At 37.5% G+C, this 23,387-nt stretch overlaps 3 protein-coding genes across 3 annotated transcripts; all 3 read right to left on the bottom strand.

Annotated features, from left to right (window-relative positions):
* Positions 1-393: 393 nt before the first annotated feature.
* LOC129251180 (actin maturation protease) lies at positions 394-3,913 on the bottom strand. Its single transcript, XM_054890543.1, has 3 exons — positions 3,048-3,913; positions 809-905; positions 394-748 (listed from the first exon to the last, which is right to left on the bottom strand). Exons 1-3 carry the CDS (start codon positions 3,614-3,616, stop codon positions 518-520), a joined length of 897 nt encoding a protein of 298 aa, XP_054746518.1. The 5' UTR covers positions 3,617-3,913; the 3' UTR covers positions 394-517.
* LOC129251188 (U6 snRNA-associated Sm-like protein LSm3) lies at positions 993-3,008 on the bottom strand. Its single transcript, XM_054890548.1, has 3 exons — positions 2,616-3,008; positions 2,446-2,553; positions 993-1,271 (listed from the first exon to the last, which is right to left on the bottom strand). Exons 1-3 carry the CDS (start codon positions 2,634-2,636, stop codon positions 1,095-1,097), a joined length of 306 nt encoding a protein of 101 aa, XP_054746523.1. The 5' UTR covers positions 2,637-3,008; the 3' UTR covers positions 993-1,094.
* A 496-nt stretch (positions 3,914-4,409) lies between the features above and the next one.
* On the bottom strand, positions 4,410-23,064 carry LOC129251172 (uncharacterized). The gene is made up of 6 exons (XM_054890536.1): positions 22,375-23,064; positions 22,068-22,229; positions 18,431-18,730; positions 17,988-18,341; positions 9,171-9,323; positions 4,410-4,992 (listed from the first exon to the last, which is right to left on the bottom strand). Exons 1-6 carry the CDS (start codon positions 22,775-22,777, stop codon positions 4,616-4,618), a joined length of 1,749 nt encoding a protein of 582 aa, XP_054746511.1. The 5' UTR covers positions 22,778-23,064; the 3' UTR covers positions 4,410-4,615.
* Between the last annotated feature and the right edge of the window lie 323 nt (positions 23,065-23,387).

Here is a 23,387-nt window from a genome sequence, read left to right as displayed (position 1 = left end):
TTATATAGTACATACATTAATATGTAAACGTTAATAACATTGTGATTGACTGAATTTTGTGGGAATTAATTGTAACAAAGCGTACTACATATACACACATGTATGTGTAATTATTTAACTGAATGTTTTTATTCTTATATGTAGAGACGTGCTAATAAATCAAGAACTTGGAAATAATTAAAGTTAATAGTTATGAAATTAGTATAGCTATCTTAACTAAAGAGCTAATGGAAAGCTAAAAAATTGTAATAGTTACTAAGTGAGTTTATCGACAACAATAAAATAAATACATATATCAATATTTCAGAGTTCCAATAAAATAAAACTAACCAATCGTTTTTTAAATGCTATGACAAGCGTATATTAAACATTTGTTCAGGCTTTTAGACTTGATATAATAAATTCAATGTTTTATTTTCATTATTTTCTTTACAATATAACGAATTTATATAAAATGTATCTAAATGATAGAGGCTTACACATGTTCCCGAAAATATGGCTCAATTTTTATAATGCTTCATTTTGAAATATACGTATATATATTTTCTTGCGGCAGCTTGTTAACAATTATGGCACGTTCCCTTAAACCTAAATCGCCACCGATACCACCAGGTGGTAGCAGAAAATCACAATCAGGATAACCTTTGGGTTGTTCGAACTCTATTAGATTAGCATTACTGTCGCTTAGAGCATCTAATGACCAAACGGCAAGATTTTTCGCTTTCCCATGACGAGCCAGCACAAAAAACTGAAAGAAAGATAAATTTTATTGGGATAGTTTTATTAATATAGATTATTTTAAACAAACCTCGTTTTTATCGCTTATGAGGAAGCCAATAATAAGCGCCCAATGTGCTTTATGCCCATATTTCAGGCAAGGTGAGTGGTTATAGTCAGGATCATAACTATTTATGAAACAGCATATTAGGATATGTTAAGGAAAATGTCATTTCTTGGTTTATAGTTATAAACATGAGTAAAGTAAACAAAAATTTGTATTTTATATTTGTATGCATATTTTTATTTTGATAAATTCCAGCTTTAAATTTCTATACTTTAAATATACTGCCTAAAAATATTGTATTGATGCTTCTTCAGCCGACTCTCATAGGTGGCGATACCAAAATGACGCCATCACCTCGCACAAACAACATTGGAATCGTTCGTTTTGTTGTTTTATAAACTTCTTCATAGGTTTCTTCATCTATTTCCACGGTGGTGACTGTTTCTTCTGCATCGCCTAGTACCATATTCAAATGCTGATCGAAGGCCTGAAAACCCAATTCAAAAAGTAAACGGTGTAAATGGGATATGCGTAATTTATATTTATTTGATATTAATTCCAATTGCTCTAATGCTGAACCTAGACATATACCTGTTTGGTGCCAACAGGGATTTTTGCATGCAGAAAATATGTGGAGTGCCCATAGCTCCCATCAAAACTAACACTCTACAAGGCTCTCATCATGCCCGTCCTAACGTATGGCGCAGAAGCGTGGACGATGACAACATCCGATGAAGCGACGCTTAGATTGTTTGAGAGAAAGATTCTGTGGAAGATTTTTGTACCTTTGCACGTTGGCAACGGCGAATATCGCAGGCGGTGGAACGACGAGCTGTATGAGCTTTACGACGACATAGACATAGCGCAGCGAATAAAGATCCAGCGGCTCCGCTGGCCAGGTCATATCGACCGAATGGATACAAGCGCTTCGGATTTGAAATTATGCGATGCGGTGCTAGCTGGTGGTAGCAGAGAAAGAGGAAGGCCTCCTCTGCGTTGGGAAGATCAGGTGGAGAAGGACTTGGCTTCACTTAGTGTGTCTATCTGGTGCCGGTTAGCACGAGAAAGAAACGACTGGCGCGCTTTGTTAAACTCAGACAAAATCCCGTAAGCGGTTATCGCGCCAATTAAGACGAAGAAATATGTGGAGTATGTTAGGGTTTATTTTGTATAAATAGGGCCTTTACCGCTATGGTGTACCCAAACCGCAATAGGTGCTAGAATTTAGCTCTGTGTAATTCATAGGGCTGGAGCTTAGTAAGCTATAAAAATCGTGCAGTGCCATTCAAGAGTTTTTGGGAGTCCACCCAAGAATTCTGAATTGCAAAAGTTTTTTTTTTCTATCCGTTAAGCTCAAAGTCGTGCCCTCTAGCATATAAATACAAGCATCTGTGAAGATTTTTGTCAAGAAAAGTACTTTTAGGAATAATCTCCCTTTTCAGACGGATTTCAGTTTTCGTGCGTTGAGCAAAAACAAATTCTTGGAGAATAATTTACGCACTATGCAGATTTTATTTCTATTTGGTTTATTTTAGTTATTGTTACGTTTTACGCCCGATTTTAAGAAATAATTACTGAACGCGTATTAAAGAGTTCTACTGTCTCAGTTCATATATTATTTACATTTATTCACCGCAATAACTTGTCTTTATTAAACTTACATGCAGACGTCCTCGTAGTTCTCGCTCATTACGCATCTTTACATATACTTTTTCGTCCAAACTCAGCCTAATTAGATCCAGCGGCTCCTTCACCGGCAGCACTTGTATCTAGTCGTCAATAAATTTGAGGTTAGTTAGTGAGAAATAATGAACATTACAAAAATTCATACTTGCTCTTCTTCAGTTGCCATTTTACACAATTTCCCTCCCTTTTCAAATGCAAATAATTTAATTAAAAGCGATTAACAACTATTTGAGAACCGATTGCCTAAAAAACCAAGCTAACTCGATAAAAGCGCAAACGTATTTCAGATATTTAGGAAATGTCACAGTAGTTGTCAAAAGCAAACGCAAAATCAGCTGTTTCGCAAAGTGACGAATTGTTGCATTTTGCCAAAGAAAAAACCTTTCTATTTATAAAGACGAAAAAACAAAAAAATTCCAAATGCCCATTAATTCTATTTTTTATAGAAATTGGCTGCTTTATATAATTTACCCTAATCTTTTAACCACATTGAATGCAAAAAAGGACGCAGGTAATGTTCTTAACAGTAATTTCTTAACTAACTTTCAATTACTATAAATAATTATGCAAAGGATACGGCACAAAAATACAAGCGCCCGACTGCAATGCTGCTCTGACCTTGGCACAGTCAAGTGGGCCTTGATGCAATTCGCATTCCACTGCCGCCGACGCATTCTTGCATTTCTTGGCATTCGTTTCCGCCGACGACATAGCGTACTCCGTTGCTTTTATTGCATTTATCACTTCGGCTGTAGTATCATTTGCTGATTTTAGAGTATCACATATAAGCTGAAATAAATTTTGTGCACTAAACATTTCGCCGTTGTTGGTGTAACGAAGCTCCCTTGCTGTCTGCAAAAGTTCGCGTGCACTAGGTGTGCCATCCAGCAACATGCTCAACGCAGTAAGGCCACAGGTGGGCCCTTCTTGCAAGATAACGGCAATATTGCGGAGCTGACAGTATCGGGGTTGCCTTTCCTCACATACGCGAGCCAAAAAACAGGCCTTCTGCAATTCCGGGTAGTCCAGTGCCCACGTACATGTTGATAATGGCTGTGCTGTGGGCGTAGGTAGATAGTTTTTGGCTGTGGTTGATGGTTGATGAAGTGCGGGCGGTGGTGGATTGGCAGACAATGTGTGCGACATTTATTGATGTTACTTGAGTTTTCTGGTTATTATATAATAGAAGTGTTGGGGTTTATCACAATCGCGTACGCTCACAATAGTTCATTAAACGGGAGGAGTATATTTTTAGCGCTACCACATTTTTACCACACCTTCAACATAAGTACACACGATCGTTCGAGCACTGCTGATAGCACACTTTTCCCACGGTCTATATTCGTGCCAGACCCAACACGCAAGCAAAAGTTGAATACAAAACGATTTTGAATGAATTGTTTGTGTGGGAATTTTGTAAATATTTACGAATTTCATGAGAAAAGAAATCTTGAAAATATATGAGCGCCATCTATTAGTTGAATAGGTTAATGTGTTGAAAAAGTAGGAACTAAATAACTTAATGTTAATGAATAAACCAGTTGAATTAAACTACGTTAACTTAAACACTGATCATTGCTTGAGGCTTGGTATGATTTATACCAATGGAAACATTGTGTATGATTCCCTTGCAATCCCACCAAACACACTGCAAAACTTTCTTGACCGTTAAATTAGGCTTGACGGTTATTTAGGGCGGTGTATAGCGATTTGACCATGAATCTTTTCGGCTGTATGTGACTAATTTTTTGTTAGCGCCCGTTTCCCAATTAGGTGACTTCGCTGTGCTTCAACAATGGATCGTAAGCGTCAATTCGGTCCAAAAGGTAAAGGGTTTTGTGTCAATTAACTTTGAAATTTTGGAAATGACTGTATTTAATTTCATTCTGTACCTAGAATAATAAAAAGTTAAAAGTACGAATTAATGCACATACAAAAATATGTTATAACAAAAATTTATTTATGTATAATATTTTTCTTAAATCTACTGTACAAAAATACCAAATATGTTTTACGTCTTGCACTGTCACTACAGCAGCATTCCCCAACCTTTTCTGGCTAATGTTTATGCTTCTGCAACAGACAATATATTTTACAAAATTTTAAAAAAGATTTTTGGTAATACTAATAATAATTATTAAAATTTCACTCGTGTGTTTCAACACTTCTTACACTACTTTTCTTTGAGCTGCGCCACAAATTCATTACATGCGATGTTGTAACATCGAACGATTTTTTTGTGCTACTGTCAGTAGAATCTTCATTGAATGTTGGCGTAGTAGATTCCTGTTGTAACACGTTTTTTCTAAGCGGCCTACGTAGCTTTTCATCCGCTAACTTTGAGTGTTTCCGGGGTTTTCTCCGTCGCGCCGATGAGCCAACAGTTTTCCTAGCATGTCTGGGGAAATATTCTGCGTTTGTAGTCGAAGGAGGTGTTGTGTATCTGGTACTGTAATGGAGTTTGCTACCATTTATATTTTTTAAAATAGTATCGCATTCGCCTCTTCCGAGGATTTCGGCAGCTGCAAACAATTCAATCGTAAAATAAAGATAATTTTTAGCGAGTGTACTTACGAGTTATAAAAGCTTATAGTAAAAATTGTGTCATATGTAAGATGAATAAGTAAAAAAAGGCATATATTTTTAAAGACTTCAACAGGAAGAACCATGGGCTAGTTGAAGTTCTCGACGTAATAAAGATCCTAAATAAGAAAAATCAAAGAGGCTACGAAAGGGAGTAAAACATCGCCAAGTTGAATTATTCATCCCAGTTGATGAGTACTAAAAGTACGTTCACATAAGCATTAATTACCAATAAATCCACAAAATTTATCTAACCGTTCACATATGGCAGATTACCTGCAAAATTTACAATCAGCTGTCAACACATTTGAAATGAAAATGAATAATGAAATTATATTGGCGGAATATTTCGGTGGTTTAATTATTATTAACGATATGAAGAAAAGACAAGGAGAAAGAATATTTAATATAATTGCGCAATTGGTTGCTAATATTAAACAGTTAGAGGAAATCCGTAAGCGACGTTTACTGAGGTTTCAAAAAATTATGGTAGGAATATGCATGCGAAATTCGATACTATATTTTATAATAAGCAATAACAGGCCAAAACGTCTGTGTGCACACGCTTTTCTCTGTAATATGAATGCAGAATTAATAATATCTCACAAAAATTGTATCAAAATTAAACCTTTAACATCACAGTCTGCGTTTAGAGACATATTTTGGAATAGACTGGAAAAAAGAGGTCAAAAACGTTCATTTCGTAAATTTACTACGCCATTGAAGGCCACAACGTAAATCTTTCATTTGGGTTAAAAAATTTATTAGGTTGAGGGCAAAAAGTGCTTGCTTCTTTAGGGAGGTATTCGAGTTTTCGGTAAAACACCCTTTACTGGAATATAAAACATATTTTGAGCCGCAGTGTCACTCTGTGCTGATGAATCAAAATTTTATTTACCCCCTGTCTTGAGATGCGGCTGCTGATCGAATGCAAATCATCTCACACGATATACATATGAATGTAATTGTGGCCACTCATCGCAGTGATAAATCGTAAAGCTTATGGTATGAGGTTTACTGCATACAATGAACTATCACTTAGGTGAAAATATGGTCAAAATTTTCATTCATACGAAATAATTGCAGAGCTAACATTATAAAATTAAAAGAGGGATTTAAAAATGAAATATGCATTTTTTCTAGTCTCTTTAGCCTATTTAACATTTTTAGCGCATAAAAGCGATATACATAAATAAATATAAATAATGCAATTTTGTATATTGCTCGAAAATGCGAAAAGCACTTTGTACAGAACTTTTTTTTTTAATAAAATGCGATTAATCTATGACAATTGTTCCGCATGCCATGAGAATTGACAGTGCATGCAATGAGTTATCATATATGAAGATATGGGTTTATTCGACCCTATATGATATGTATGTATGTATGTATGTAAATTAATACAAAACACTTTTTATTTCGTATTACTTTTTTTATTTATTAAAAGCTCACAGCGATGTTTGGGAGACCTCTGATAGGTATGAATGTGCAAACGCATTCCGTTGCTTGTAGCGGGATAACAAGAGGCGTTATTTTGGGGAAATGCAAAGGCATACCGAAGCTATTTTCTTTTTGTAATGCGGGACGTTTCGATCAGCAACTGAAGTTATTGTTGGCAAATTAACTGTGTCGATAAACACGTGTTCGAAGGTGCCGCTAAGCGGGGACATAGGTATGTTGTTGCTGAATTCTTATTGTAATGCTATGATCATAACGCAAACGTACGATCAATACAAAATTAAGTTTAAGCACAAAATTGAGTGCCAAAGCAGAATTTGGACAACAGCTTTAATTCTGCGCCTCTGTTACTTTAACTTGTATATGTAAGTACATAGTTTCTAGTATTTAGATGTCAGCAGGGAAACGGAAACGCCTGCTGTGCTGGTGATAGCAAAATAAGACTGAAACGCTTTGTTAATTTCGGTCAAAATTGATTAGTCCTCTAAAAGCACCAATAAAGAAGAAGAACATATAAGTCTATTTTTTTATTTCCCGAAATCTCTTAGTAAGATATACATACTATATGTATGTACACTGACAATGAGCTGTACCCACTTTAAGGCGACATTGACTTACTCGTACGAGTACTTATGCGTAGAAGAGATTAATTAGAATTTGCATGCCGTAGCCGTAGCCGTAGTGCGCTCTACTATCAATCGGTTAGTTTCAGTTCGAAGCTCATTGCAATGACTAATTGGAAGATCGTAAAGGTCTGATTATGCATACTTCACACAACTTCTAAGCACTTTTTATAACTTCTTAGAACTTCGCACAACTCCAGAAAACATAAGGCTGATTATGCTTCACACCCAATCACATATATATTAGAAATTAGTAAAAAAATATTATAAAATATTCACAATTTTCTAATATTATTTGATGTAATAAAGTATATATAATAATATATTTTTCATGGTAATCTGTAAAAATATTACTATTGGTATCACTATATTGAAATGCCCTTAACTAACTTAACTTACCTTCATCAAAATCTGAATTCAACAGACTGCTAATTTAACAGTTTAAAATTTATGCGAAGTTGTGCGAAGCATGCGTAATGAGACCCTAAGTATATACCCTATGATCAAAAAGTACCGGGAATGTTGTTTTCTTCGATTACCAAGCCGTAGTGCACCATGCGTGCCTTCCATTGGGCCAGACAGTCAATAAATAACATTACACTGTGTGACAAAAAAAAAAAAAATTAAATATACTTTTATGGAGACCTAGCACAACTTGTGGCTATAGAAAAACTAAAAAAAATGGTATAGGAGAAATTTCCCATACACCCCCAAAATCTCATTTTATGGCCATAAAACCGTTTTTCAGTAGGTTGATGTGAAGAATAACTCCTAACTTCGCCAATTTCCATCCGATTTCGAATTTGCTTTTTTAGTTCGAAAGAACAAAAACAAGCCTTTTTTGACAGTGTGTTGACATTTTTTCTGAAATGACAACTGACGAGACTGTAGACGGAAGTATTTGGAATTTTTTTATTGGAAATTTCTCCTATACCATTTTTCTTAGTTTTACTATACCTACAAGTTGAACTAGGTCTCCATAAAAGTATAAAATAACTGTCGCACAGTGTTATTTATCCGTTTTAAAACGTTTGAGATATGCTGCTCGTCGCAAACTGCCGGAAATGTGGAGAAATAATTCTTGGATTTTGCATGATGTTAACGCGCCATCGCACCGAGCCCAAATTGTGCTGGATTTTTTGAGCAAACACCAAGTAAATACCATCCAGCAAGCACCGTATTCATCTGATATGGCCCCGTGCGACTTCTTTTTGTTTTCCAAGTTGAAGTTGGCACTTCGTGGAAGGATATTTCAGTTCATATAAAGAGAATGCGACGTAGGAGCTGAAGGCCATCTTTTCGTCGGCCTACCAGGGGTGTATGGAGGACTGTTGTGTGTTGCTTCAAACTGGTCATATTTTGATGGAGATAAAATAAATTTGCTTGAAACTTAACTCTCTTTTGTTCTATTTAAACATTCCTGGTACTTTCTGATCATAGGTATATTAAAAAAGCGGCCATAATTCTGCTAATGAGTCCCCTATGACTTAACAGTCAAGGTTACTTACATAATTTTGCTTCGGGTGGCCAAACCGTTTAATCTATCATCCTTACTGAGAAAGATCAGGTTGATGTGCAAAAATCTTGCTACCGGAGCGTTCTATATAATATTCACTGGTGGTGTCAGACGAAAGAGAGGTATCCACGACTTTGCCACTAAGAAGTATTTTCAAGGGCATAGGAAATATTTAGAAGCTTTGAATACTGTTCGCACTCCTAAGAGAGTTGACATTCAAAGTCAGTTGATTAATCCCGATTTGTTGCTGCTTTCAATGCCAATCAACGACAGTTTTCAAGCGCAACAAAATATTCCACTCATAATTTTACTTCACCTATAACAGTTTATAATCAATAGATCAGAAAAAAGAGGCAGGAGACAAGAAAACTTGTTAATTTTTATGCCTATCTACCTTCAATATTCCTATATTTCCCTCTTTTTCTAAATTGAAAATGGTAAATATAATTAAAATATGTATGTACATATGTATGTAAGAATGGGAGTGATTATGCATATGTAACCGTGTGAATGTACTCACTTGTGTACTTCTTCCGGCAAATATCATAATCCAGATGGCATTGGTTTATTACAGTGTAGTTGCGTCCATTGCGTGAGATACAAATGGGGTCATAATTGGTGTCACAATTAAGAATGCATTTCTTGCATTTGCCCTCGTTAACAACACTCCAAGCTATTATTGGATGCAAAAACAAAAAATATATACTTAATTAATATAATAAAAATATATATAACATGTAAGAACTAATATTTAGTTTGAATAAATTTTTCTAATGAAGAAATAAAATTGCTTATACAGAATACCCAATATACACTGAAATTCTACATATGTAAAGAGTTTTTCAAAAGTGACGCCCAAATGTCAGTAGTGAATATCTGTTTTTTATGCCAAGTAGACAGATGTACAATTTTATACGACAGATAGGTGTTAAAATTATTGAAACTTATTATGAAAATTGTCGATCTATAAGAACAACAAATCGCAAAATTCGTGATATTTTAGTGTTCGCGAAAAAATTTTAAGAAACTGGTTCTGTCGATGAATCGACTGTTTGGCGGATTTTACCTGTAGACATGACCATGGTGGATGATGCCATTTTTCATATATAATTGATAAGAGTCGTATTTTGGAAAAAGTAGTGAAACCTGAAGGAATCTAAATTTTTACATGTTTTATTTTAAAACAATATTTAGGCGCGTTTTTTGAAAGTCCCTCCCCGTTTTTTATATCCCCAAGTCCAACTTTTCGGCGTTGCGCTACATTCCTTTTCCTGACATACATTTACTCCATGTCCTTTTTTTCACGTACTCTAAAGTACTTACGGACATATGTACCTTCTGCTCAAATATGAAGGAGACGTTATCAATAAAACGGTCCGCGGATGACATATGGCAAAAATAAATTTTTTGTTTTTTGGCAGGATTGTTATAAGCTTACATGGCAAATTTCAGCGTGATATGTCACATAGCTTGTTTTTTGTGCTACTGTAAACAAGTCAAGCTCGAGTGTGTTCTTCGAATTCTCTTTTATGACTTCAATTGTCTCAAAATGTTTTCCACGGAGCGGCAACTTGAGCTTGGGAAACAGGAAAAAGTCACATGGAGCCATATCAGGCGAATACGGTGCTTGCGGAACGATATTAACATTATTTTTGTTCAAATAATCGCGAACAAGACGTGATGTATGAGCTGGTGCATTATCGTGATGCAAGAACCATGACTTGTTGTCCCACAATTCCTTCCTTTCAAGACGAATGTTCTCGCGCAAACGCTTTAAAACGTCTAAATAATATTCAGCGTTAACCGATTTTGCGATTTGTGCGATTTTCAAGCACAATTTCCTTTACTTTTCCGATGTTTTCGTCGTTTACTGATGTTCCTGGACGACGTTCATGAGGCAAGTTTTCAACCGATGTACGGCCCTCTTTGAACGATTTGTACCACTGGAAAACACGTGCACGCGATAGAGCAGAGCCCCCATAGGTTGTCTGCAACATTTTTAAGGCGTCTGAAGCCGAAATTTTGTTGGAATAACAAAATTTCAAACAAATTCTTTGAATTTCCATCGTTAAATTCGAAGAACACGCTCGAGCTTGACTTGTTTACAGTAGGAGAGAAAACAAACTATGTGACATATCACGCTGAAATTTGCATGTAAGCTTATAACAGTCCTACCAAAAAACAAAAAATTTATTTTTGCCATATGTCATCCGCGGACCGTTTTATTGATACCGTCTCGTTCATATTTGAGCAGAAGTATATTGCTATAACATACTAGGTATGTTAAAGAAGTAAGGCTATTTTTGGTTAAGGCTGTTTTCGATCTTTTTTGTTTGTTATGTTGGTCCGCATTGTCGGAAGAGTTCAGGCCATACCCAAACGCTTTTTGGTCAATGGTGGTCGGGGATTGGAAAAGCGTTAGCACAGATGTATTATATTTGAGAGGGGCTGCTTTGAAGGACACAAAATAGATATTGTTGAATAAATAAAAAAAAACTGAATAAATAAACACAAAGTCATATTATTTTTTGGACACATCTCGTCCTACTTTTCCTACTAGGATGCCGTGAAATAAATAAACAATTGAATTCCGTACTATAACTGTAAAGATCTTGGTCTCCTTTGATTTGGAAACGGGGAATAGATAATTTTTGGCTGACGTATAACTATAGCAGCATTGGAGTTTAGTAATTTGAGCTGAAGATAACCGCGGATTAAGTTATTGTACTTCTTTTGCAGCATAATGTACTGTCCAAAGTATTAGAAATATTTATGTTAATGCTTTCCGATAGACTGTTAATCGCGTTCTTAAGGCTTTCAGTAATAATATTTAGGCAAAAATAAACGCAAAACGCAACTCGATTAATGGAATTTGTAAGAAAGAATTTGTATATGACTTATATCGTTTTTTGGCTATATAATACTATTGTAAAGCTGATCTTGTTATATGGAGTCATAGTCTGGTGGAACTCTCTAAAGAGGACGACATTGGTTAAGAAGCTGGAGAGAGTTCGGCACTCATTGGAATCGGTGGGGCGCTTCGAACGACTCCTACTCTGGCCCTCAACGCAATGTTAAATGTGGTACCCTTAAACATCGCAGACAGAATTGCCGCTGCACGTGCCGCAATCAGACTGAGGGGTTCGGGCTATAGGCTCAACCTCACTTATGGACACTGAAGCATCTTTAGAAACTTTGAGTTCATCCCCCTGTCAACGGATCAATGTATACCCTCGCTTAGTCCAATCGGAACTTTCTCCACTCATATTCCATCAAGGGAAGAGTGGACGGGGGATTCCCCTTGGGGACAGGCCCTGGTGAACTTGTTCACGGATGGATCGGAGTTTGAAGGAAAGGTTGGTGGAGGATTTTTTGCGAGGAGCTCCCCATCAGACTCAAATTCAGGTTACCGGACACTGCAGTGTGCCGCAGAGGTAGCCGCAATCAAGGAGGCAGCTGATTGGCTACTCACATGCGTACTAACAGTCAAGCAAGTAAATATTTACTCTGACAGCAAAGCGCCAATTAAGGCCCTCGTGCCAGTGACGGCGTATTCGAAACTGGTCAGGGAATGCTTGACCTCACTTTCGACTGCGTCCGAATTCTTTTACATAATAAGCCTCATCTGGGTTCCCGGTCACAGCGACATTGCGAGAAACTGTGAGGCGGATGAGCTGGCCAGACAAGGGAAATGTGAGGTGATTTTCCTGCGAAGGGTGAGAATTGGGACCCCCCTGACTACCTGCGGTCTGCTCCTGGAAAGATGGGCTTCGCGCCAACTCAGCTAGCGTTGGGCAAGAACACAAACTTGTAAGGTCGCGAAATCCTTCTTACTTCTTTGCTACGTCTGCTGATATAGTTGGCGCTGATGAATTTCATCAGCAGCACAAAGCGGTTGACGCAAACGCAGCACAGTCATCGTTCATAATTCACACACAAGGGGGTGGCGGTTGCTTGGTGACTCGCGACCTTTTTGGTCTTCTTACCAGGAGCATACCACATATAGCTAAAGAATGCCCAATCTTCTCATTTCTCAGGGAAACAACCACGCCCCTCTCTGACTAGCTCATATGCGCAGCAGTTACCTGCAATGATCTTGTAACCGAATACCCATAGGGCTTAATTTCATGGTATTCGGAAGTGGTCGAAAGGGAATTCTCCGATTAGTTTCGAGTTTCGGCTGTACCATAACTGAGTTCAGGGCCCCAATCGCCACTTGGCTGTCGGAGTCATTCACATGCATATGGAGAAAGTAATGCTGAATTTTTAGTGATTTGAATGTAATAAAATTTCATCTGTAGCTATTTAAAAAACTTTGTTCGAAATCCAGTTGCTTTAAGTAAGTAGCAAGGAAAATATTTTAACAGTACATTCGTACTACTAAAGAGCGATACTGGGGTTCCCAGAAAGCAAATATGTTGACAGAGTTATGCAGTGGTATTCATGGTAGTGCTTCTGGGTGCTGGAACTGCCCAGCGCTTATGGGTTTGGCACTCGATATTTCAGAAGCAGAAAGGATTCTTGCGCAACTAAGTTTCCCCAATGGTCAGATATCTCAAAATTGTTTAAGCCTAGCTAATTTAAAGTAAAGGAACTTATAATTTCGCCGACTCGGTTTGATAGAGTTTGTGCTCTACGATTTGTAATCATCATCAAAACAATAATGTGCATAGCCGCCGCTTTCACGGAACATGGAATACTGGACCGCAATTGTTCTTGCCGTAGTCTTAACCATCCCGGGGTGAAAAAAACTAGAGATCATATTTTCATCAACTATTTATCATGGTGTAGGACCTTACTTTGGGAAACTAACAAAAATTAGTGGGTTAGCATTAACGGGTATAGGGTGACACTCGGATCAATCCGTAATATTTTTCTCCCAAATATAGTGGATGACGTTAGAAACTTACATTAATTTAATTGTGCGCCACACACCCCTTTGTTCAAATTTATTTAGTAATACCTTCGAACCAAACATCTATATTTTACGGTTTTTTAGAGCTATAGTTTATTGAAAATTTCTAGCCTATGGGAAGTGGTTCCCTCCTAATTTTTTTAAAGCCTACCTTAAATATGGAGTAGTATCGATTAGAGGGCGTGAAATGAGACATACAAATTCAAAATTTTTATAGCCGAGCGCATAAGCTGGCTTTCTTCATTAGAATTCAGTTATCATATCAGTTATCAGATTTGTCAAATTCATCGAAAGCGAAATAGTTTTCGCAGAGATATTTTTTACGTGGGTCTTCCATCGCATGAAAATTCAATTGAAAAAGTCTGTCTAGCAAAGAAATTCTTCACTATATCGTTATATAAGTGGCATTAAGCTTTGACAATGGGTCCGCTGCGTATGTTGCGGCAATGAATTTGACTGGCATGACGTGTAAAACGTATCGTAGTCCCGCAATGAAAGTATTGCCGCATATAAACAGATACCCTTGTTGTGAAAGCAAATATTAAATTTAGATTTTTATTGTTTATTAAATATATAATATATTATAGAATTAATGCTTATTCAAGCGAAATAGGGTTTTAATAGAATTCATTCATAGACAGTGGGTGCGACCATAACCTCTAGATTGGGACGCACATTCATTCACATATGTGGTGCCTTCGACTCGAATACATAACCGTGAAATTTCGGCAGCAACAGGCATTTTATTTGTCTCTAAATGTTGTTAACAACACTGATTGTCAAATGAGAAGAAGCGTTAGAATAGAAATTGAAGAAATGTAGTCAAACAAATTTATCAACGTCGCTCTAGAAGCAATTGGCAAATTTTGGTACGGCAAGAAATAGACGAAATCGGTCAATGAGCGAGTTTATCTAACATATAAAAGTAATTTAAAAAAAAAAACAAAAGAATGAAAACGTGGTATCTCGGTTTTAAATAAAGCAATATAACTCACTTTTGATAGAAATAGTGAACCCAGAAAGTGAAATATTGCGTAAGTAAAATTTTGAAAAAATGAGCGATAACGACTTAGTAATTTTCGTCTAAACTTGCTACATGTGTTACTCCCCACCTCAATTAGATCTGACATAAATATTATTGTAATCATACGGCGGCCGTCGTAGCCGAATGGGTTGATGCGTGACTACCATTCGGAATTCGGAGAGAACGTAGGTTCGAATCTCGGTGAAACACCAAAATGAAGAAAAATTTTGTTCTAATAGCGGTCGCCCCTCAGCAGGCAACGGCAAACCTCCGACGTGTATTTCTGCCATGAAAAAGCTCCTCATAAAAAATATCTGCCGTTCGGAGTCTCGAAACTGTAGGTTCTTCCATTTGTGGAACAACATCAAAGCTCGGCCAAACACCCAAAAAGGATGTAAGCGCAAATTATAAAGGGCGACTTTTTAGCTATTATCTTTTTAAACAGTTGGTTTAAACAGCTGACGCACGTTTAGTGTTTTGTTTCACTGTCAAAAATGTTCAGTTTGGTCTATAATTTAACCATGAATCGTCTTACAAATGAACAACGCTTAACCAAACTTTGCCACATTGAAGAGACACATGTGGAGAAGGTTTGTGTTTTAAAATTTTAAGAATCGAATACCAGGGACTTGAGAAATAGGCCAAAACGTAGACTCGGGTAACCCTAGGATGTGTTTTTACAATATGGGTATCAAATGAAAGCTGTTGATAAGTGCTTTAATACGGGGTAATTTTCATACCTATTGATGACTAGGGTCTCGAAATATATGCCAAAACGTGGACCCGCCGTGTCTTTGCACCGAATTAAACCAAACTTACACACATTGTTAAGTAAGTATTGAAAATGGGTTTCGTTAAGTTTGGTTGTAATTCAGAACACCGGCAACGCGTACAGCGTTCTTTTGAACCAGCCATAATGTCGTTTACTTTTTTAACGCTTGGGGCGGAACTGAACTGTCAAATTGACAGTGTGAGTTACAATGTGTCAATATTTCTTTCTGATTTGGACGCCATAAGGAGAAGACGTAAGTGCAAAGTGTAAACATTTTTTTTGAATTTTTTTGGAGTGGATTTTGGAACAGTGAATAATTTCTTACGAAATTTGAGAATTTAATGTGAAATCCGAATGTTCAAATAAAATTATGTTTTGTGGATTTATTTTTTCGGTTCATATGCGATACACCATAAGTGAAAAAAATGGTAAAAAAAAATGAAAAAAACAAAAGAAATTGTTAAAGGATGCAAAAGAAGAGCACGAAAAATGCGTAACTTTGATGAAAAAATTAATAGTATTATCATGCAAATTGTCAACAATTTTCAAAAGAAAAAAGATGATTTAAGAAAATCACAGCAAAATAAAATAATGCTGACCATGTGGGCTTGGGCTTTTAAACACATACATCGTATGCATCGAAAATATAATCCACAAAATTGAAAAAAAAAACATGTTTTAAAATCTCAGAATACCATAATTACAATCATGTTTATTACAGTACAAATGCCAAGACAATCACGTAATCATATTGGTCGTTCGACAAATAATAATAAGCGCATGAGAAATACCCGGAATAATGCGACATCAGAAGAACGTCAAGAACAAAATGAAGTAGTCAAACCATTGATGAATAATGTTATCCAAGCAACTATTTTAATTGGCAAATTCAAGAATGAAGACGTTCTAATACCAAGAATTCCAATGATTCCACCTGAATTGCCATTTGAACTATTTCGAACTATCAACAAATCACAAGGGCAAACTTTAGAAATATGCGGGATGAATTTAGAAGAACCAGTATTCACCCATGGTCAACTATACGTTGGCTGTTCACGTGTTGGGAAGCCAACAACATTATATATTTACTCAAAAACAAATAGAAAAACTAAAAATATTGTTTATGCCAAAGCGCTTGAATAAAGAATAAAGAAATGAATAATATGAAAACCATATCTTTTCTGTTCTAAACCATATCTATTCTATTTTAGTGTGCCCAGGGAAGCGGGCCGGGTTTGCTAGTTTTATTATAAAAATGCGTGTTATGTTAAGAAAGTTTAAGATCCACTTTTTTATCGAAATATTGTGTTCAGCGACGAAGCTCATTTTTGGATCAATGGGTACGTAAATAAGCAGAATTATCGATTTTGGAGTGAAGATCAGCCAGAAGAATTGCAAGAGCTACCAATGTATTCAGAAAAGGTCACAATTTGGTGCGGTTTATGGGCTGGAGGTATCATTGGACCGTACTTCTTCAAAGATGCTGCGAATCGTAACGTAACTGTGAACGGTGAGCGCTACCGTGAAATGATATCCAACTTTCTTTTGCCCAAAATGCAAGAGCTTGACTTGCATGACATGTAGTTTCAGCAAGACGGTGTCACATGCCACACAGCACGCGTAACAATGGACTTGTTGAGAGGCGAGTTCGGTGAACATTTTATTTCACGTTCAGGACCTGTCAATTGGCCCCCCAGATCGTGCGATATAACGCCTTTAGATTATTTTTTGTGGGGCTATGTTAGAGCTCATGTCTATTCAGACAAGCCTGCTTCAATTAACGCTTTGGAAGACAACATTAAAGCATTTAATTGTGAGATACCGGCCGAAACATTGGAAAGAGTTTGCCAAAATTGGACTAAGCGGATGAACCATTTGAAGCGCAGTCGCGGTCAACATTTGCATGAAATAATCTTTAAACATTAAATTATATGGATTAAATTTTATCGATTTAAATAAAAATTTCATGCATTTTCCTGAATTTTACTTGTGTTGTTTTGAAAAAATTTCCTATAGCTCTTAAAAAATCACCCTTTATATATATAATCATACAGAGACCTCACACACTTTTTATATGTTAAGACTAAGTTTCCGTCCGTCTATATAATGTTATATTACTCTCATTGTCTTTGAGTTTGTTTCATTCCGAAAGTTAAAATTCGAATTTAGATTTTATATTTTTTATATACCTACCATAAAAAGGGCGATATGAATTGAACTGGACAAACGTGATCTATCATGTATTCAATATTACTCAGCATATATATCTAAAAGCACTTGTGCACGGCATTTCGGTTAATAAAACCTCGTCAGTTCGGTCTGAGATAAGTAATCAAGAAAAATATTTCAAAGAAAGTGAGTTCTTCAAGATAAAGTGGTCTCTGCTTTGGAAATGCAGCCTATCGCTCGGCGGTTACTGTGTAACTTTATGTAGAGCGTTTCATTGATGGAAAATAATCTCAGAAGCTTGGTACTGCTATAATACGAATGCGATTTTTTTCAGTGTAGTAGAAATTCATGATATGGCATGCTATTAAGTGTGGATCGTGTATCACATTAATCGGAATTTTTTAATTTTTAGCATAATTTTAATCTGTGTAAGTTGTAAATGATCATAACTACTCACATTCTTTTAATATGATATTTCGTAGCAACAACTCGCAGATATTGTCAAAACAATGCATCGTATTTTTCGCTGAACTGCCACATACGGGACCAGCGCCAAATTTGCAAAAGGTCACATGATCATTAACCGCCGGCAGAATGCGTGTGTATCGATATGCGGTATTTGCTGACGTTCCGTCGTCATATGTGGTATTTGATGTGCATGCGACGTTACCGTTTGCATTCGTCTCGGGTGCATTCAGCTGATACGTAACAGTCACACTGCCAACCGTACTGCGCCTATTAATTACGTGCTTATTAGCTCTAGAGCTGGCGTAATCCTCTTCACAGACGCCTTTAGAGAAAATTTGCCAATCTGTAAAAAAATTGGATGGGATTAAATCGCTTTTGCGGCTGGCATGAAAGATGCTACAGCATACAATGTTGTATTCATTTTCTATTTACTTTTGCCAAAATTTACGTTCTCTGCATTCACGAGACATTCGTTGATGAAAGTCGCTTTGACACCAAAGAGCTCAGCACAAACGGGACTAAATACCTTCGCGCAAGGTATAGCTTTGCGCAGATGCTTTGTTTGGTAATTGAATAATTTCTTTGCTTGCACGCTTAGTGCTGCAGCTTTTGGTGTGGTGGGTGGTGCAATTGTTGTTGAGGCGAAAAGTGATGTGGCTTTGGTGATCTCTGAAACGCCAAGTGACTTATCAGGTTTTACGCCACATGCTTTGTCTGCAATTGGCTGCCAGTCTGTGAATTAAAAGGTAATTACTTTTTAGAAACATTTCAAGAGTTGTTATACAAACATATTTAAATATGTGAGTATGTAGGGATATAGAAAAATCTTCAGATCTCCAGACTTCATAAAATATTAGCGGGAAGTTCTCAAAATTGGGAACTACTACAGAAAAGTGATGGTACATTCACTACAACCAGTAAAGAGTCTTTAGAACTTTTACTTAACACTCATTTTCCAGGCTGCTCAGACATTACTGGGCATGACATGGGATATACAGTACACTGCCGTGAAGTCAGAATAGGCACTATATCTCCTGAGAACCGACTCTTATGGGCGATTGAAAGTTTCAAACCTTAAATCATCGGGTCCATATGGTATTTATCCAGTGGAACTGCAGAAAGTCTCTGGATATTTAACACACTGGCTACTAGCAATCTTCAGAGATTGCTTTCTTCACGGTCATATACCTCTTAAGAGGAGACAAGTTAAAATTGTTTTCATTCCAAAAGCTAGTAGAAACTCACGTACCCACCCAAAAGACTTAAGGCCGATATCTCTTTCTTCTTTCCTACTGAAAACTTTGGGGAGGTTGATGGAATTTCACTTAAGCCTAACTATAGATAAAAATCCAATCTCTACGTCACAACTTGCTTACAGGTACATAACTTTATTTACACGACAGAGAGTTCATTGTATAAACAAGAATTTACTTTAGCTGCTTTTCTTGATATTGAAGGAGCCTTTAACAATGTTGAAGGAGAGGCAATCAGTGCAGCACTCACTGATCTTGGGGTAGAACCGGGTTTGGTAGGCTTTATTGACAAAATGCTAAATAGCAGAATGATTGAAGCGAATCGGGGGGAATCGGTACTCAGAAAATTGGTGAGTAGAGGTATACCACAAGGTGGAATCCTCACACCGTTTTTATGAAACGCAGTTGTAAATAAACTTCTGTTAATACTGGAATCGGTGGGTTGTATGGTGATAAATCACGCCGATGATGTTGTTACTGCTGTCTCTGGTAAATGTGTATCTACATTAAGAGACCTAATACAAAATGCTCTAGATATACTTTCTAGGTGGGGAGAAAAGCGTGGTCTAGGAGTCAACCCAGGCAAAACACAACTCATATTGTTCACCAGGAAACACAGAATTCCTCAGCTAAGTCCAATTATGCTCAAGAGAGAAGGTCTTGTGATTTCGGAAGAAACGAAGTACTTGGGACTAAACATAAATAGAAAATTGACTTGGGCTCACAGCGTGCTCACAATGGAAGACTGCTACACATGGACATTCAACCCTCTGTGATGGGGATTATCACCCTCCCATTCTCTGCTTCCAAAGGAATTTCTTAATGAAAATCTCATCTAGACTGTAATGGCTTGAAGAAGATCCATCACGCAACACACCCGTTAAGTGTTTTTCAAGCAGAAATAAGTGATATGCATGAAGCCTTAAAATGGTTAGAGATTAACAGAATATCATCAACAGATATCTGCATTCTATCAGGCAGCCAAGCTGCCCTACGGACCCTGGATGCATTACAAACAACATCACGGAGTGTATTACGTTGTTGTCGATCTCTTAATAAGATGGCCAAACAATATCGTATTATCTTATGCTGGCTTCCAGGCCACAGAGATATACCAGGGGCCTGACCAGCGCTGACCAACTTGTAACAAAAGGTACCGGTACGCCAGACGTAAGTAATTTTATGAAGATACTTCTCACAACTTGTAAGCTTCTCATTAAGGAGCACTAATCAGTTCTACAAATCAAAGATGGATTAGCGTTAACACCTGTGAAATTGCTAGGCAAACATGGTCGAGGTTAAATCTACGTCTGTCCAAGCATATTATAATATAAAATTGAGTAGACTTCAAATTAAGACTTTAGTAGCGGCCCTCACAGGACATTGTCTCATAGAAAATCGTGCAAGGAGATTAGGCGTTTACACGCATGATTTCTGTCGTAGCTGCAGGAATGAGGAGGAGTTGGAAACAATTCAACACCTTTTTTGCATATGTCCGGCTCTAGCCAGAAGCAGGAACCGATATTTAAGATCCTACTTCCTCATAAATATAGAAAATCTATATACTTTAGGTATCAACAATCTTTTATGCTTTGTCAAAAGCTCAGGATGGTTCAATAGGACGGCTTACAACGGACCCATTTCGTGGTCTAAGTGGCATCGCTGTCGCTATGTGCAATGCGGCTGCCAAACCTAACCTAACTTAATTGTTATATGTCAAGATGTGGAAAACCTCCGGTACCATTTCAGTAATCGAAAAGCTTTTTATAGCACCATAATTCCACCAACCAATTCATACGAAAATACCACGTTAGAGTGGAAGGTGCTCTGGTGCTTTGAATACTCGAAAGCGAGCTCAAAATTTCCAAAACGACAGATTACATGAACGCTACCAATTGTCGAATATTGTCTTCTTGTATGAGAAAAAATTTTCAATTAAGTGAATGATATGATATGCCCTTTACTTATAAAAAAATCCATAAACTTTGGCATTGATATATACTAGAGCATAAATCCTCAAACGGTGCAATTAGTTGTAGGCGTCTTCGTTGCTCGAAAAAATGAAGTTCACAGATAGCCTTTTTTGGATTAGTGACTATGCCAACAAGCGAATTATCTTTACTGGGCTAATCTAAACAAGTTAACATAGACTAAGCATCAATGTATCCACAAAGATTGACTCTTTGGTGAAGATTATGATACAGCGGCACCATCGACCTTACTTCTTTTGAAATGATGAAGAAGAAGACAGCGTTATTGCCGATGTATCTCGTTAGAAAGTATTGGTAATCGTCTTTCTGTGGCAGCAATCGACGACATCGTCATATTCGATTTGTGTTTCCAACAAAACGGCAACAAAAAGCCAATCACTCTTGAAGAGTTTGCGGCAAAAATTTGTGAAGCTTTTACTTCATTAACGCCGCACATATTGGATCAAGTCGTCGAAAATTGTACCGGTCGCTTGATGCTCCACTGGCAAAGTTGAGGCGGCTTTTGAATGGTGCGCTATTACATATATACATAATGACCACAATGATATTAATATCACCACTGATTGTTTTATCCAAAATTTTTGACCTATCGCTTTTATCTGATCGGCTTCTATTTGAATTCATCTTTTAGTAAGATGGACTCTAAAAGGTTAAATGTGCATAGTTAAAAAGTATGATCAGATTCCGCCAATTAAATGGTTTGCCGATTTAAGCTGTCCTGACAAAAAGTCCACAGATATGTACGTGTATACACTTGGTGGTACATATGTATTTCCAATTTCAAATTGCTTAAAGCAAATGTATAATAAATATATAAGCACTTACCCATGTCGTTAAGGCATACATCCCGTGCCAGCTCACAACGTTCGCGAAATCTGCGTACCTCGTTACTTTGTAAATTCCGTGCACAAATCGGTTGTTCGTTGCGCTCGCAAATTACAACACTACAATTCGGTCGACAGAATCCCATAGCAATTTTCCTAAAAACTTTTCATATAAAACATTAAAAAAGAAGAAAAAAAAAACCCAAATTAAAAACAACAATGCAAACAATTTCGGAAACTAGTGCATTTATCGTGTGACACAGTGCCACATAAAGTTCATTGCGCGCTGGTGGGCGAATGGTACTCACCGGGCTTTGCTTCCCCTGTGTCCAAGTAGTGACTCTCACGGTTGGTTTCCCTCAGCAAACATTCGCTAGCAAAGAGCACATAGTCGACACTGTTGGCTGTGGTACACACGGGACGCCACCAGTTAGTGTTGTCCTCGCTGCCACAGTGTGTCAATGTTTTGTCCATCAGCGGCGGTGGTGGTGGAAGTAATGGCGGTGGTGGTGCCACCAACAATTGTGGGCGCTGGCCGAGGTCGGGATGTGCACGTGGTGGTGAAAGTGTGCTGACGGCACTGTCGCTACTATTGCTGTTACTGGTCGCGTCCACGCTCACCAGTTGAGTCAACAGTAGCCAAAAGTAAATTGCGGCGTAGGCGATGTGTAGGTTAGTGGACACGTGCCATAAGCAGTGTGACCTCAACATCTCTCCTCCGGGTGCTATGCTGCAAAGCTGAAGCGGCAACGCAACGCTAAAGAAACGACGCAACGGCGTTCTAAGCGTGACGACAAATCTAAATTCAACGGACTGCAGTGGTTGGGATGCTCTAGTTCGGAGTTACACGTTTATGGCGCAATGGCTCTTAGTTGAGTCTTGACTAATCGTCAGATGCTGTGACCATAATGGTTTTATATGCACTCGGCAGAATTCACTGTAGCCGCAGCGGGTTAGTAAACTGTATCGCACGTCTTGCAACTCGCGTTTGAACTTTTCATATCAAAATTTCACGTGCTGTGATTGTGAGACTTCAGCTTGCCTTCAGATTCTACCAGTTGTGCGTAAAGTTTGTTATATTCTCACAATTTTAAAGAATACGGGAGCGCATTGCTCGCTGTCATTAATTTAGAAACTTGTGCTGTTCTCTTGCCCTTTCCACCATTCGGTCGCTCGCTTGCAATCACGCCGCAGATGTACACAAATATGTGGTCTATTGCACTACCAAATGCTACTTAGTGTTACATATATTTACCTGAGTCAGGTGTTGCGGCGATAATTGTGTTGATTCCATATTTTCTTGTCTGTTGCGCACAAATGT

The sequence above is a fragment of the Anastrepha obliqua genome, chromosome 1 (assembly GCF_027943255.1).
Source record: "Anastrepha obliqua isolate idAnaObli1 chromosome 1, idAnaObli1_1.0, whole genome shotgun sequence".
NCBI lineage: Eukaryota > Metazoa > Arthropoda > Insecta > Diptera > Tephritidae > Anastrepha > Anastrepha obliqua.
The sequence above is the reverse complement of the archived record's forward strand: the minus strand, read 5'-3'. Positions and strand labels throughout refer to the sequence as shown.